Here is a 17,537-nt window from a genome sequence, read left to right on the forward strand (position 1 = left end):
CTTGTGTGAGAAAAACAAGGGCCACGAGGGACGCCTGAACAAACGGACCCTTTCTGCAGCCGCACACACACACTCTCACACGCGGTCCGACATACTTTGGCATGTTATTCTTGAACTGGGTCAGCTGAGCGAGGCACCCCATACTCTTCCTTTATCCCTGGAAAAACAACATCAGCTTGACAACCGCTCACATGATCTGCTCAAACACTTCCACGCTGTACCAGTATGAACTCATTTTAGCGTCTCCACACATCCTCACTTGTGTCTTACAGTTAGCCGTGTAATCTTCCACGCCTCAAACATCCCAGTCACAGTTATCAGTAACCACTTGAGGTACTTGAAATCTCCTAATACGACCCTAGAGATGTGGCCGAGCTGAGATCCCACTTTATCCTCATGATCTCTCCACTCAGCAGCTGTGACTCACATGACTTTAGTCAGACAGCAGTTCTAATTGCAATTTGATTTGCCTCTTTAGCGACGTGAAATCGGTGCATATTCACATTGTTGGATCCTTGACATGTCTGGAGGACATTATTCTCCTAGGAACTCGCTGTTTTCATGGATGTGAGGAGCGCTGTTTTGCTACTGAGCTCAACTTGATGCAGCATTCCTGGCAGCACTATTGAATCTCTGTGATGCTCTTATATTTTCACCAACCGAGGAAGGACAGCGCCACCACAATAAATGCTTGAAGAAGTGTGGTAACCTAATAACCTAACTTTATTGACATCCAATGCTGACACAGAAGCCTCTAGCCTGTGCGTTTGACCATGAGGTGCTATGTATACCAAGTGACATGAACGTGAATTTCCAGCGCGACACCTAAAGGTCACCCACCCCGTGGCACCGTCCCAGTTGTGCTCAGAACTGGAAAATTCCCAGTTACACCTCCTCGGTGATGTCGCCCGATATTGGATTTCCCAGTGGGAGAATCCTCACCACCCCGAACATGCAGTCCAAGATGGCATCGCCGATCATAAACAGGAAGTTTCGAATCACAGCTAAGGAAGCAAACCTGCGAATTTGTGTTTCCTCTTCCTCCTGCCGGTTTTCTACTTGCAAATGAAGCCAGTATTTATCAGGACCTTGCTTGTATCTGATTCATGGCACGTGTGAGGTTAACCTTTGTGGACATCACTATCTTCTTTTACAACTTTGATAAGTGGAATACACTGATCTCGGCTCTGGCGTCATTCCCAGCTCCCAATTCCAAGATAACTAGAATGCAGTGGAATACCTAATGCCTTACGTCTTTTTACATGAGGCGCTGCCTATGGCCACAGAATGTGTCATGAAAAGTGGATTCTAATGTGTGAAACTCTCCCTACACACATAAAGATCATGACCGCTGACTGTTGAGAGGCGGTATTTGGGACAAATGAACCCACCACAGACACGAGGATCCTCTTGTTGGATCTCCTTGTAGGAGTTAAGAGAATCTGGTGTTAGTCAGGAAGGGGCAAACTCTGAACAAAAACCCGAATTATCCTTATGTGTGTGGCCCCCTTTAGGAATCGGCATGTGTTGTGTCGGTGGGTCACTAAAATGTTCCCTTTTTTTGTGTAAGAGCACTCAATAGATAAAGGGCAACTCTTCATTGTCTGTCACATTGTTTGTATTCTTCAACTACCTCCGGTTTGGTCCCAATGGCACATTATGAGCAGAAGACCTCGAGCTGCAGATACAGCCGATGGAAAGTTCCAACGATCGCTGTGATAACTCTTAGATATTTGTCACTTATTCTCAATAACGTAGAAGCGTTGTGCAGCACAACATTGACCCCACAACAAACACAACCATCTTCATTCCTACGGTAGCTGAGGAAGTGCTCTTGTTCTGGTTCAAAGCAAAGTCACTCAAGCAAACTTTTGGCCCATAGTTCATTGCTTTAGACTGTTGGGCCAAAGTGAGGCCGACAAGCTGGATTTGACCCATTTCCAAACACACAATCGACTCCTCCTGAGAGGCGGCGGGATGTCCCTGCTCTTGAAACAGCCAGTAATGACAGTTTTCAGATAACAGCAAGTGCTGGTTGGCCGTGTTAAAAGTTGCCTCCTTAAACAGCGCTGTCCGACTTTGTTTTGGTGGAAAATCCTGCAAGCATGACTGAGCTAATTCAGTCCAGGCAACAGGACAAGTCTCGGCTTGTTTTGACTATTAAAAAACACATCCATCCTGAACTCACAAGCCTGGCAATACTATCGCGAGCGTCAGTGCCAAGCGGTGCGTGAGGCTGCTCCGGATTCAGGGAACGTCTGTGCGTTCTGTGCGGTGCTGGTTTTACTGAAGGTTGGATAGCGGTTTGATAACGCTGTGGTGTAATCTGTGTGTAAATTCAGTGGGGCGCTGGAGTTCAGCGGGGGCTGGTGCAAGTAGGCCACGGTGACAAAAACACAAAATCATTCCCTCAGCAGGTTCTCTCTCAAACTTTCCATTCATCTGTCAGGTGCGTGAAATACACTTTCCTCCCAGGGCTTATTGTAATCTTATTTTTCTGTCGCCCTAAACCTGTGAGAAGCGTTCATTAGTTTATCGGGGAATGGTCGGGCAGCTTAGAGGCACCCCACTGACGTGTTTTTAGTTTCACAGAGGCTAATATTTCCACACTTTGCTGTGGAAGGTGTTGGCACACCCCCTCTCCTTTCATAACTCCAGCGCAGGCTTTCACCTCCACTTGTTATTGGGGCTTTAGTGTGAACAGAAGCAGAGAAAACAAGCGAGTTTGAGGTCTAACCCAGGAATCGAATTAGTTCATTGGGGTGGGATCCTCCCGGTGTTGTATGGCCTTCATTCATCCAGTCATTCCCGCTACCTATATCCAGCTAGTTTTGCCTAGAGCCGAGAAACACCCTGCGCAGCAGTGATGTGCTAATGTGCTGATCTTTTTTTTACTTCAAGTAGCTGCATTTCAGCCCTGAGAGTTGGAGGGCGTTCGCTGATATTGCGTGACTTCAGTCGTGCTTGTTTACACAGTTATGCTCCACGAATGGCCACCTGTCTGCATCATAATACAATTCATGGTAATATATGGAAGCAAAATCTCATTGAGTTGGGCATGGTTGACGTCATGTCCCTTTAAAAGTGTCCTTTATCCAAGAGTCCAGCTACTCCCAACAACTAGACTCCCTTCATTTTCTGGAGTCTCACTCAGGGATGAGGCGAGTGCTGACTTCACTTTCCAGCAACCCTTGTTCAAGGCTTGTTCTGCTTCCGTACGCCTCCCTTTTCAATGCATTAGACTCTGTTTGTTTCCTTAAGCTCTTGTGGGGTCAGCAGCCACGGTCCCTTCACCCTGAAACATTACAAGGAAAATAGTTGAAAATAGACAATAAGGTCTTCTGGATATGCCTTAACTTGACTTGCTTACGAGATGCTAAACCTCAGATGTTTCCGCTGGATTCTCTCGATGCACAGGAGCCACTCTGGGGGCCAAGCTATGAAGAAACAGCTCACTGTGGACACCCTGCGCAGCAGTGGTGTGCTAATGTGCTAATCTCATTTTTACCTCAGGTAGCTGCATTTCAGCCCAGAGAGTTGGAGGGGGTTGAGAATTGAGGAAATGTCACCATAACAGCGGCGGTAGTAACAGCGTCTCAGGGCCCCTCCAGACCTGCCACTCAACTCCTGGAGGGAGCAGATGGCACAAGCTCAGAGCTATTTTAAGGCAATAGGAAGACAACTGTCCCCCTCTGTCACCCTGAGTGACTAACTGGCTCTGAAAGGCAAGCGAAGGCCGCAGTGTTTGTTGCGACTTCTGCCCTCGCATCAGCAGCTCTGGTGGCGAATGTGTTCTCTGACAACATCCTCTTTCCCCGTGGGTCAATAATTGATCAGTGTCTGCGGACCAAACATGACCAGGTTCAGTGGAGGGAAGAGAAACTTTTGGGTGATCATAAAGACTTTTAACTAGAACAGGAGATTTGATGTCGTGATAGGGACGTGCGTGGTGAAGAACAGATGCTCTCCTGTAGAATTGTTTGTCTGGTGGCACATGTGAGGGCAGGCTCCATAATGCCACGCATGCTCACGCGAACCGACAGTATGTAAGTATTTATGTAAAGGCCTGACTGTGTTTGCCCTTGAGCCCGGCCGTTTCCTCGATTCTCACTGGCTGCCCTCTCATCCTCCCCCCAGCCGGCCGGTGCGGTTCCCAACCAGGTATAACTGGTAGCACCATCCACTCTTGTTTGCGATCCAGGAGGGGGGCCTCAATCTGTCCCACCGTTTCCTGGCTTAATGCAAAGCTTGACTTTTTTTTTCGTTGCTCAATGCGTCTGGTCTTTATTTCAAAGTCCACGTCTCCTCCAGGAGCACCTGCCTTTCACAACTCTGAACACTCCAGTCCGCTCTGAATCTGAAGATGAAGACACGATTGCGAAATGAGAAGGATCATTGTTCAGACAGACCTCCGCTCTGGCTTAAACAAAGGGCTTAGGAAGACTTTATCAATACATGGGGCTCAACACAGTTATTGCTCGACACGTGAATGAGCTTTGAGGTTTTGAGATGACTCATTCTAGAAGCTTCCTTTAGTCATCAGCCCCGCAAACAATATCTTCAAATTGATTTAAAGAGTCACTGACACGGCTCTGGAACTATGTAAAAATATTTACCATAAAGCTGTTGAGAATAAAATGATACATATTCCGTGCGGTGTTGCCAGAAACCTGCCTCGGTTACATGACATGAATCTGCTCCTGTCGCATCTCATAGATGCAGGGAGACTAGCTCTTCAGCTTCAGTGTCAGAGAAGAGATGCTGAACCGTTGCGTGGTGGCTCAGTGTTCTATGCCTCTTCTTCTCCCCAAAAGATGTAGAGCCTCATGAGGAATGGGTGAAGTGACTTAAAAGAACGGGTGGCGACTGTCAGCTGTGTTTCGGAGCCATCATTTCGCTGCCTGTGGAGGAACCTTTTGACCCGAAAGTTCCCATCAAAAGGATTCTGCAACAAAATAAATGTAAAATAACAGTAACATATCATCAAAGTATCAGTGCTAAAACTGTCGTAGAAAAGAATAAATCCCTCTGTTTGTTTATTTAGTATAACACAGTGTTTTTTTCATTTTTATTTGATCATTCACTGTTTTTTAGCCGACCAATGCCCCTTCACCCTGAAACGTTACAAGGAAAATAGTTAAAAAACAGATAATAAAGTCTTCTGGATATGCTTTAACTCGACTTGCTTACGAGATGCTAAATCTGAGATGTTTCAGCTGAATTCTCTCGATCCTCTCTGAGGGCCAAGCTATCAAGAAACAGCTCACTGTGGACAGAACACGTGATGTGAGACTCTCCCTCCCATTTATTTATTTAAAAGAAGGGTTTCTATTAAACTCGATATTGGCCTGATCCCGGCGAATACCTTGCGTCTCCTCCTAAAGTCGTCTTGTATGCGTCTGTCTGCCGGTGTGTCTAAACCAGCCGGTGTAGGCGGATTTTGACATGGGGCCCTGTTTGAGGTGGTGAGGGATGAAGGGCGTGCCGTGCCTGTGTGGCTGCAACTGTTAATGATGTTGACTGTGAGGCCGGGGGAAAAAAAAAACCTTGTCCAGGCAGGGTGTTTGTATCTCAGTTTTGGTGGTGAAGCAGGAGATAACCACGGCGCTTCCTCTGGGCGACGCCACACCCGCCCACTCCCTGAGCCAGCGCTGACAGATGGGCCCTTGTGACACGCAGACATTGTCACCGCAGCAGAATGCACACTCTGTTGGATTCCAAACCTTTCAGCTTCATTGTTTGCGTGTGTGTATGCATATGAGCCGCGTGACAACAGAGGAGCCAGTGTTTTCATCATCTCCTCTGCCGCGCTAATAGCTTCAGCAAATGTGTTGTTTTCCCGTTTCAAGTAAATGTTGCAACACTGAATGTCTCCCATCTATCATGTTTTATCTTCAATATATTTACGTTTCCCCCCCCCCGACAGGACGAATGGGCATTAACTTTCATCATCCAGGAGCCGATCACATCATGCCACTGAACAGTAAGTCATGCTCATTTTACACTGTCGCTTATGGACGCTTTAAACTGGATTTTTCCTTCTAGTATTTCCATCCACTTTCTCAGGGAAGGCTTTGTTAATGGCTTTAGTGATGCATGTTGTCACTATCTTTCACTTTCTGTTCTCTTTCATTCTATGTTGAACTCAAACCAGGTTTCAAATTCAACATGAGGCTCCAATCTCCAAAGAAAGTTTGGTTTCATAGTTGGATTTGTGGCTTTTCTACCCCCGGAATTAGGACAGACCAGGTGTCAAACTCCTGGCCTGCAGACTGTGTTTGACCCCGGTATTCGGGCCGCAACGATTATTTTCGTTGGCGACTCATCTATTCATTATTTTGTCGATGAGTCGACTAATCGCGATGACCTTTGTTTGGGCCTAAAATTTCTTAAACCAACCACTGTAATACTCCAGACACAATACATTATTAAACAAGTATATTAAAATTGTGACACATCATCCAGGAACATGTATGAACCCTGTGAAGCATGAAGCATGAAACAGTGGACAGAGAGCTCCAGTTCTTTAAAACTGAGGTCTTTACTGGTCCTTGAGAAGAATTTAAAATCGTCACTCTCTGTTGAAGCGCAGATGTGACGTGTGTGACATCATTAAAAACAAATCAATATCCTACAGGTTAGCATCGTGCTAACCGATATGCTAGCTTTTAGCTCAAGCTCAAGACCAAACACGGAACACTCTTTCATCATTCTACCATGGTGTCTGAATGACAACCAGTTCTCGATGCCCATCCTGCGGCTCATGTGTGTTTACACCGACAGCGACACGACACATTGACGCACAGATTTTGACGTCAACAAATTGTTGTTGTCGACGTTATCGATGATAATTCCATGTGGTCCTCAACGCTCCTGAAATCTCAAACAAATGACCCTCTCAGGAAAATCCTCCAAACGCGCTCACATCAAGCCTCATGAGGCACTGCAACAGTCAAAGAGCGCTTCTAGTTAGTTGAAGTCCATATCTGCTTTTTTAACAGAAAGCGACTGAGACCATAGACACTGTGCATGGGACCAGAAAGGACGTGTGAGGCCATGTGATTAGCAACAGTCAGCAAACACGTATCATGTCCCGACATGTGCCACTTCACACATGGAGCGTTGTGTACTTTGTTATCAGCCTTGAGGGGGTTAAGGTGTAGCTCAGCGAGGCTCAGTTGTTGCCCCTCTGCTAGATAAAAATATGTTCCGCAAGTCAGGTGAGATTTCCCACTCGTCGTTTCAGGATTCTGAGGGAGGGTCAATGACTTGCAGGAGTCTTCCAGTCACCCTACTCCTTGCTTTATATTTAAACCCGCGTGCCTTCGGTTTGGTTTGCTTGTTTTAACGGTGACGTCTCCAGCCGCTTCTCAGCATGTGTTGAGTTTCAATGTGGAATGGCTGGTCAGCCACTTCAGGCTCCGGACATCAGGTGTTACTGCGATATTACATCCTGGAGCCTCCTAAAGTCGTCTTGTATGCGTCTGTCTGCCGGTGTGTCTAAACCAGCCGGTGTAGGCGGATTTTGACATGGGGCCCTGTTTGAGGTGGTGAGGGATGAAGGGCGTGCCGTGCCTGTGTGGCTGCAACTGTTAATGATGTTGACTGTGAGGCCGGGGGAAAAAAAAAACCTTGTCCAGGCAGGGTGTTTGTATCTCAGTTTTGGTGGTGAAGCAGGAGATAACCACGGCGCTTCCTCTGGGCGACGCCACACCCGCCCACTCCCTGAGCCAGCGCTGACAGATGGGCCCTTGTGACACGCAGACATTGTCACCGCAGCAGAATGCACACTCTGTTGGATTCCAAACCTTTCAGCTTCATTGTTTGCGTGTGTGTATGCATATGAGCCGCGTGACAACAGAGGAGCCAGTGTTTTCATCATCTCCTCTGCCGCGCTAATAGCTTCAGCAAATGTGTTGTTTTCCCGTTTCAAGTAAATGTTGCAACACTGAATGTCTCCCATCTATCATGTTTTATCTTCAATATATTTACGTTTCCCCCCCCCCGACAGGACGAATGGGCATTAACTTTCATCATCCAGGAGCCGATCACATCATGCCACTGAACAGTAAGTCATGCTCATTTTACACTGTCGCTTATGGACGCTTTAAACTGGATTTTTCCTTCTAGTATTTCCATCCACTTTCTCAGGGAAGGCTTTGTTAATGGCTTTAGTGATGCATGTTGTCACTATCTTTCACTTTCTGTTCTCTTTCATTCTATGTTGAACTCAAACCAGGTTTCAAATTCAACATGAGGCTCCAATCTCCAAAGAAAGTTTGGTTTCATAGTTGGATTTGTGGCTTTTCTACCCCCGGAATTAGGACAGACCAGGTGTCAAACTCCTGGCCTGCAGACTGTGTTTGACCCCGGTATTCGGGCCGCAACGATTATTTTCGTTGGCGACTCATCTATTCATTATTTTGTCGATGAGTCGACTAATCGCGATGACCTTTGTTTGGGCCTAAAATTTCTTAAACCAACCACTGTAATACTCCAGACACAATACATTATTAAACAAGTATATTAAAATTGTGACACATCATCCAGGAACATGTATGAACCCTGTGAAGCATGAAGCATGAAACAGTGGACAGAGAGCTCCAGTTCTTTAAAACTGAGGTCTTTACTGGTCCTTGAGAAGAATTTAAAATCGTCACTCTCTGTTGAAGCGCAGATGTGACGTGTGTGACATCATTAAAAACAAATCAATATCCTACAGGTTAGCATCGTGCTAACCGATATGCTAGCTTTTAGCTCAAGCTCAAGACCAAACACGGAACACTCTTTCATCATTCTACCATGGTGTCTGAATGACAACCAGTTCTCGATGCCCATCCTGCGGCTCATGTGTGTTTACACCGACAGCGACACGACACATTGACGCACAGATTTTGACGTCAACAAATTGTTGTTGTCGACGTTATCGATGATAATTCCATGTGGTCCTCAACGCTCCTGAAATCTCAAACAAATGACCCTCTCAGGAAAATCCTCCAAACGCGCTCACATCAAGCCTCATGAGGCACTGCAACAGTCAAAGAGCGCTTCTAGTTAGTTGAAGTCCATATCTGCTTTTTTAACAGAAAGCGACTGAGACCATAGACACTGTGCATGGGACCAGAAAGGACGTGTGAGGCCATGTGATTAGCAACAGTCAGCAAACACGTATCATGTCCCGACATGTGCCACTTCACACATGGAGCGTTGTGTACTTTGTTATCAGCCTTGAGGGGGTTAAGGTGTAGCTCAGCGAGGCTCAGTTGTTGCCCCTCTGCTAGATAAAAATATGTTCCGCAAGTCAGGTGAGATTTCCCACTCGTCGTTTCAGGATTCTGAGGGAGGGTCAATGACTTGCAGGAGTCTTCCAGTCACCCTACTCCTTGCTTTATATTTAAACCCGCGTGCCTTCGGTTTGGTTTGCTTGTTTTAACGGTGACGTCTCCAGCCGCTTCTCAGCATGTGTTGAGTTTCAATGTGGAATGGCTGGTCAGCCACTTCAGGCTCCGGACATCAGGTGTTACTGCGATATTACATCCTGGAGCCTTCAGTGCTCTTTGCACGGCGACTGCTTACACCCGGAATAACTGATAAATCGTCTAAAAAGGAGCTGTTGACCATGTGGTGTCGAAGGAATTTGCCCACCATAGGCTTTGCAGAACCGTGGCTTCCCTGACACCGTAAACCCGGACAGACCTCTCACCACAGTTGACCCGTAAATAGAGCTCCCCAAAATACTGCAGCGTGCCAGATTAGAATTCCCTCAGTGTCCCAGCGCCTGTTGACGTTGAAGTGAGGTTCCTGCCACACTAACGCGGGGCTCAGTGCTGCCCCCTGCAGGATGGGGCCAATTGAAAGCCACATTAAATGTATGAGCATTTGGTAAGGATTTTATCATTGTTAAATCGTTGAAATTGTGAGTATTACTAGCTGTTGTCGCAGCAGTAGTATATTTTTCAATTCATCTAAAATGTGAATATTAGATCAGCATTACTTCATCTTATTAGTATAATACTCTTAAAAGTAAAACACAAATGTGTCACAAAACAAAAGAATAAAATAACAAATTTTAGTTTGATATTGGTAAGTTGTCTGGAAAAAAAAAACGTCCCATGATCAAATAAAGAAAAAAAAAAATCTATTTTTAGAACCTTAGCTATTAAATCTTAATCCAGCAAAACCGTCACTGAAAGAATAACAAGCTGCTCACAGCGGCACTTTCTTTTTGCTTCCATCCGTCTTCATTGTCGGGAAAGGCGTCGTGTTTGAAGTAAAACTGTGGTGTCATGGGATTACAGCAAGACAAGCGCGCCTCTGCCAGCATCTCCCAGGATCTGTCACAACCGCACAGATAAGGATACAACTGAAACTCTGAGCTTCTTCATCAGCTTTGTGGCTCCAGGCTGCGTAACTTCCCTGATGGGGGTGAGAAGGAAAGTGTCCCCACTCTTTGAAGAGCCGCGGTGCCCGGAGGAATCTGCTTTTAAACTCACTTAAAAGTCTCCTTCTTCGCCCTCTCCCGTTGCCTCTCTGAGGCCCGGTTTCCTCTGGTCCCCCTCGTTGCTAGGTGACGCGTCTCTGCACCCCGTTTCTCCCCAAAATGGAGCTCCATGTAATGAAAAGTTAAAGAGGCGAGCGGACAATTTATTCCAGGACAGATAGCGGGGCACAGCAAGACCCTCATGGAACCTTATTAGTGTTGGAAGCTGGAGTCTCTCCTTGGAGACTGATCGGTTTCCCTCTCCTGCTGAGTGTGAAGCTACACTAGCTGTGTGTTTTGAGGAAAGGTTCCGATGAGAGTGAAGTGTCTGAATCTCACGTGGAAGAAGAGCTGACCTCGGCCTCGGCGCTTGCCCTGGGGCTGCAGCCGCCCACTTTACCGTCCTGCGTGGGAAGTTTCCACCGGCTGCCGGGGGCTGCGCTCAGAACCTCTTAATATTTCACCGCGGCCGTGACGATAGCTAACCGGGCCGGCCCTGAGCGCCGCGTGCACCCGCTTCATGGCCTCATTTGCCAATGTTCGCAGAAGATTAGCACGGACGCGAGCCACCGCCGGCTCATTGAGCCCAGATTACCATCTCCGGCGATGAGGCGTCGCATTATGCTGCTAGATATCTCGACCGTGTCGGCGGATAAGACCTCACCGTGCCTGGGCAACTGATGCAGGAGGTCGGCTGCCAGACGTGAATCATCTCCAACAATTCTCTTGCCTCATTGTTGTCCGTCTTAGAGAGGATCCTGGTTTGATTTCTCCAAAGTCCATGTGTGACTCTTCCTTCTGTGTGTTCCTGCTCTGACCCTCTGTCTCCCCTCTGTCTCCCTCCTCTCTGTTCTGATGACCAGCTCGAAGTTTTGGCCGCAGACGAGGTAACGTGTTGCACTGACTGACAGGGTTCTGCTTGATATCTTACTTAATGATATTGTAATAAAAACTGAATTATATGATCACCCAGAGCAGTGTTTTTCAACCTTCTTCTAAACTTCTAGAAACAATCCCCACCAAAGGAACCTGGGCCAAAGCGCACTTGTGCTTAAAAAATAAAAATTATTTGTGAAAAACTGTAGCTACTGACACTCACACTTGCCAGGATATTTGCAGAAACAAATTGCAGAAAATGTATTTGTTTCAAATGTGTCCAGAAAGAGGCGGGCAATATGGTGACATATACTGTGATTTATTTATTTATTTACTTACTTTAAATAACGGTTTAGATTTTTATATAGTTTTTAGCATTATTTTCCTGAACTTGCTTCATAAAAACAATGATTCTTTCTCTCCTCACATTTTGGAGCACATTTATTTTGTTGTGCAGTTTTTCGCCAACTTTGAAACCACAAAGCAAACTTTGACAGTCCATGAGTATCAATGAATTTTAGAAGTGAAACGCCAGGTTAGCTCTGTTAGCTCTGTGATGCAGACAGTCTTTGGCCTGGTGGCGGCTCCGACAAGGATCCCTCCCTCCCTCCCTCCATGGTTCTGTGGTGAAAGTGTGTGGTCAAGTTAGAGGCGCATCAGCTTTTAAAACAGCTGGAAGTTGCGCATGTGAGCGGCTTCTTGGCTGTGAGTGTGTGGGAAGAGGAGCGCCGCGCACCACAGCAGCGCTGCTTTGACTGACGGACAGATCAGCGCATCAACACACTGGAGCTCTACAGTAGAGTGGAGAGAAAGAATGTCACAGAATCCATGTGATCTCCTCACCTTGGTTGCTCCTCGACACCTTCTCATTGCCATGATTTAATGTCATCATATCGCCCGCCTCTGTCTCCAGACACATGAGGTGAAACTGGATCATTTCCCCACGACACACCTGACACCACCCCGGTTGAAAAACGCTGAACTAGAGAAGCACTTGGCAAGCGCATACCTCCGCCAAGCAGCTTCAGTCCACCCCCCTCAACACCATCTCCTAAAGACAAAATATCCTTCTAAATATTTCCTGGATATTACTTGTCAAGTTATTTGGAACGCGAACAGTTAAACCAACGCTGACGAAAACATAACCTGCATGGCAGAGATAAAAACATGGTCGTGTGGACGCAGCCACTGACCAGTGTTTTCTTTTTTTTTGTCTCAATGGAGCTACTGAGACTTGATGGATGAGAGAAATGTGCATGGAGAGGAAATGGTTTCAAGTGTAGTGTGGCACCTTGCTTGACCCTCACCTGCCTCTCTCAGGTCGCTCCTGCCTTTTCCCCTTCGAAGACGGTTTCCTGGACGACGGCCACGGAGACCCGTCTCTGACGCCGGGCCTGAACTCTCCCACCCGGTGTCAGAACGGCGAGCGGATGGAGCGCTACTCCCGGAAAGTCTTCGTCGGGGGTCTGCCGCCCGATATAGACGAAGGTAAATGAAAAACGGTTTGGCCGGTTGTCAAGGACCCTGAACGCATCATCTCAGCTCAAAGTTCTGAATCGCACAAGTGATAAATCACGGTGAAAATCATAAAACGAAAATGTGATCCGATCCACTTGGTTGCTGCCGTGTCTTTGCTTTTAAGCGTCACTGTTTTCACACGCTTCTCTGGAAACATCAGCTTAGTAAAAGCCTCCGCGCCAGATGAGGGCTGATGTGTTCAGGTGCTGTCTGAGTGAGTCATGTATAATACATAGGAAGGAATTTGATATTTATGATTGATTTGGGAGCCTCTTCCTGAACATCTGATCTCAATCATGTTGTTGATACCAGACAAAGTCACATGACCACACAACCACAAGCGTTTTATGGACATGACTGTAAGAGAGGTCACATGATCTGTGCACTTTGGATTGAAATCTGTCTTCCTCGCTGACCCTCCGCAGAAGAGATCACCAACAGCTTCCGTCGCTATGGTCACCTGGTGGTGGACTGGCCGCACAAGGCGGAGAGCAAATCCTACTTCCCACCTAAAGGTAACGGCACCAGTAAACCTGAGCTCTGCGCCTCACTTTACAACCAAGTTCTTGCTCATGTGGAGTGGATGTTTGTATGAGAAGCCTCCGGCTGTGATCCTCACACATGGACCACCGGTGAAGTGTGCTGGTTTCTGGTGTTATTGTTTATATATATGGTATTTATATAGGTCCCAGGGGATTTTTGAAATGTATATATATACTTTTCACTTTTGCATCAAAGGCGAGTAGTAATATTAAAATATTATGCTTCATTAGATTAAAAAAAAATTCAAATCAAAGTTATGTTTTATGGTGAAATATAAAATTTTGACTTGTATATAAATATTATGTATAGATATGATATTAAGTGCGATACATACGTGAAACATCTCAGATTTATAATACACTTTCACACCCTCTTAAAAATATTCATTCATTATTCTGTATAATATATATATCTTTTTTTCCCAATGAAGATTTATTGTCTTTTAATACCTTTTAAAATATTTATATTACCAAGGACATTAAAATTAATAATTGCGTATTGTACCACTTTTATGTTTTTTTTGTTATTATGCTTTTGTAAAAAATTATTTATATTTGTACTTAATGCTCACTCTGGAACTACAACACCATATTTATTTATTTTATATATGTGCTTACCTGTATTCCATATATATGCATATTCTATGTATAATTCAACTTCAGATTTAATTTATCCATGTATTTTTTTGTTCCTCAAATTGTTATTTTGATATAGAATTTAATATATGATAAATGAAATTCTTCATTTTTATGATTTACCTCACTATAATTTAAGTAAAAACACCGTCGAAATAAATATTTAAATTTGAGCAGCTAGTCGTGTTCTGCCTTATTTTTATATGCAATCGTGTTTTTATTTCTGTTTTTCGTCAGAATGACATGAATCATTTTACGATGAAGAACAGCCTCGCGAGCGTCTGCTGCGGCCTCTGGGAGGATATTTGCTGCTTCAGAGCAGCAGCCCTGAGTCTAATCTTTCCCCGGCTGCTTACATCACTAGCTCTTGGCTCGACGGCTCTTCTGTGCAACATTACGAGCGTGGAAATAACAGACATTCTTCATGCAGATGGTAGCGCCGTGCGTTTGGAGGAACTCTGAAAGCCTCCGCCGGGCTCTCCAACCCCCCCGCTTGTTCTCATTTTTCTATATTGGAAGGATTATTTTGAATAGCTTTTGGCTCTACTTAGGCCTGCAGCCGGCAGCCGAAAAAAAAAAAAAAAAAAAAGAAACATCCTTTTAGGGGAATGAATGAGCTTACAGCAGCTGGAGGATGCAGACACGGGAGAGGAGGAGACATGTGGAACTAATCGCAGAACTCATATCCATGTCATCGTATGCGTCCAACTTGACTCCCTGAAACACACAGAAGGGAAATTGCTCCGATCTTTTGGGGCTGCAGCTCCGCCTCTGTTTGTGAACTTGCACTTTAAGACAAGACTGCTGAATGTGTTGAACACCAGCATCAGGCTCAGCGGTGGCGAAAACTCTGCGCCTCTAGTGGCCTGGTCTCGCTCGACCACGCGCTAGCTAAGACTTCCGGGTCCAGATTGGGCCCTCGAGCCAAGAGTTTAACAGGTTGAGATGAAAGTTCCAGAATTCCCATCTCCAGACGGGTCCCTTATCTTGAGGAGCACCGTGGTCGATATTTCTAGTGAGTCCTAGATCTAACCCTCACACCTCACGAAGGCCGATCCGATTTTCAAGGAGCAGCGGCTCTACTTTGAGTCTCTTGATGATTCTATAGTTTAGTTAGTTAAGATACAGAAACAGATGAGGGCGGATTGTTGATGCTCATTTTTTTGGTCCCCATTATTTTCTGATAGTGACATCATCACCCAATGATGGCATATAAATGGGTGCACACACATTTTGGCCACAGTGTGTCAGTGGGAGTACAGGTGTTAGTCAAGCTACGTATAAAAGATCGCAATTTATTTATTTATTTTTTGCTAAAACTCACCCCGACGGACCGGAAATGGACCCAAGTCCCATCCAAAAGAGGTCAAACATCGCTATACTGCACAGTTAAAATACAACTACCAACCAGACATATGTAGCCCTGCCTTACCCGGCTATGTACATGGAGCTCAGAGCATCAACATCAGTCAGCTCACAATAACTCTTTTATTGGGGGAAATAAATACACTTTCACACCCTCTTAAAAATATTTTCATTATGCTGTATGATATAAAAAAAAATTCTCAATGAAGATTTTTTGTCTTTTATTACCCTTTAAAATATTTATATTACCAAGGACGTTGAAATGTCATGTTCCAGTTTTAAGGTTTTTTGTTATTATGCTTTTGTAAAAATGTGTTTATATTTAAATGTCTATTTTATACTTCATGCTCACTCTGGAATTACGAAACCATATTTAATTTTTTTTAATTTTATTTGTGCTCTCCTGTTTTCCAGATATATGAATTTTCTATGTATAAAGAAATAAGAAATACATTTCATTTATCAATGTATTTTTTTCTTGCTCAAGTGATTCATTTAGCTTTATGTGTATGTTAATATGATAGAATATAGAATTTAATATATGATAAACGAAATTGTATACAAATTCCAAACTTAATTTTTATGGTTTGCATCACTATAATTTAACTAAAAACTATGTCTGAACTAATTTGTAGCTTTAAATGTAAATCGGTTCAGTCCTGCTCACTAGGTTGCAGCAACGTCGGTCTGTAGTGCACCTTGTGGTGGTACAGTTGGCGCTGCATGGGTTTTTAGAGCTGCAGACTAAGCGAATAAACCCAACACATTGTGAATGAGATGGACTCACATCCACTCTCTACTACTGTGTTGTGTGGCCGATTATCGTGGGCTTTTCTTTCCACTCTTTTATTGAGGGGGAAATAAAGAGACTGGGCTCGGCCTTGAGTTTAGAGCCCCTCTGTTTTCCGTGAAGTCACTTAGCGACTGCGCTGCGAACTGATGGGTCGGCGTGACGCGGCGGCAGCCCCAGCTTTTATGGCGTTTGCGGTGTGTAATGGAGCGTGGCACGACAGGAAGTGGCTGTCTTGCACCACCTCCTCTGAAGCACCTGTCTCCTCCCGTTTCTATTTGAACTCTGGCTTCCTGCTCTGGCTCTCCTTCTGTCTGAGCCGTCCGCCTCTCTGTCGCCTTCCCTCTTTCCTGCCTCCAGTGATGGTACACTCTGTTCTCTCCTCCGAGCTGCACTAAGCTGCCGACCGGCGCTGACGCGTCATGCTTTACTTCTCACTGATGACGACCTCAATTCAGCGACCGTTGGAGGATGGTTTCGGAGAGGAAGAGGAAGTGATGGATAGTGATGGAGGGATAGACTGAGGGAAGGACGGACTTTCTTGAAGAGGAAGGTGACACTGGAGAGTTGAAATCTCAACAATTTAGTGGCTTTTAGGTTTAAAATGTCATCATTTATTTTGCTAAATGATTAAAAGTGAAAAGTATCTTTATAAAAGTAGAACAGAAACGGTGTGTTGCTGCTCCGTGAGGAGTGAAAGCAGCATTTAGTTATAATGAAAAAAACAAGTCAGTTATATCACATAAAATGGAAACATAAGATACAAGACAAGTTGACTGAACTTCATCTGTCTGCTTAAATTACAAATCTATATTTTTGTGTTTTTATTTTTAATTCTTTGCTTGTAGTTGTACTCTACCATCGGATTTAAAAATCAGAATAATCCTTTTTCTGTGGTAAGGATTCACTTCAAAGTAACATGTACACTCACATGCTTTGTGTCACTACCCTTGTGGGGACCTCTTATTGCCATAACCCTTTCCCCAGCCTCTCACCCTAAACCTAACCCTCCAGAACAAAGGGCTCACCTTAACCAGGACTCTGAACCAAACTTAAAGTCAATTACAATGACCTTTTTTGTTTTGAAATTTTCACCCTCAAACTGAGGCGTAACCACGTGGGGACTGGCAAAAGGTCCACACACGAGAATGTGTTTCCAAGAATTGGTCCCCACAGGTATAGCTACACAAGTACACACACACACACACGCACATATGCTCAAGCTGTGTCTCACTGGGCGACAGCTGTTGAACACACTCTCACTTATGCCTTCTGATTCACCTGCTTTTCCACTTCGTCTTTGTTGGGCTTTTCCTTTGATGCTCTTTTC

The 17,537-nt window shown here is 45.0% G+C and overlaps 1 protein-coding gene across 5 annotated transcripts in view; it reads left to right on the forward strand.

The window, feature by feature from the left end:
• cpeb3 (cytoplasmic polyadenylation element binding protein 3) overlaps nucleotides 1–17,537 on the forward strand; it is a 33,714-nt gene that overhangs the window by 8,623 nt on the left and 7,554 nt on the right. For 2 of the 5 annotated variants that reach the window (XM_053875559.1, XM_053875564.1), the window contains 5 exons: nucleotides 5,927–5,983; nucleotides 8,012–8,068; nucleotides 11,344–11,367; nucleotides 12,677–12,844; nucleotides 13,300–13,389. In XM_053875559.1, coding sequence (XP_053731534.1) covers nucleotides 5,927–5,983; nucleotides 8,012–8,068; nucleotides 11,344–11,367; nucleotides 12,677–12,844; nucleotides 13,300–13,389 — 396 coding nt within the window. The remainder of the gene's footprint in view (nucleotides 1–5,926; nucleotides 5,984–8,011; nucleotides 8,069–11,343; nucleotides 11,368–12,676; nucleotides 12,845–13,299; nucleotides 13,390–17,537) is intronic. The other 3 variants (XM_053875562.1, XM_053875560.1, XM_053875563.1) reach the window with 3 other exon arrangements.

Source organism: Synchiropus splendidus, chromosome 9 (genome assembly GCF_027744825.2).
Source record: "Synchiropus splendidus isolate RoL2022-P1 chromosome 9, RoL_Sspl_1.0, whole genome shotgun sequence".
Taxonomy (NCBI): Eukaryota; Metazoa; Chordata; class Actinopteri; order Syngnathiformes; family Callionymidae; genus Synchiropus; species Synchiropus splendidus.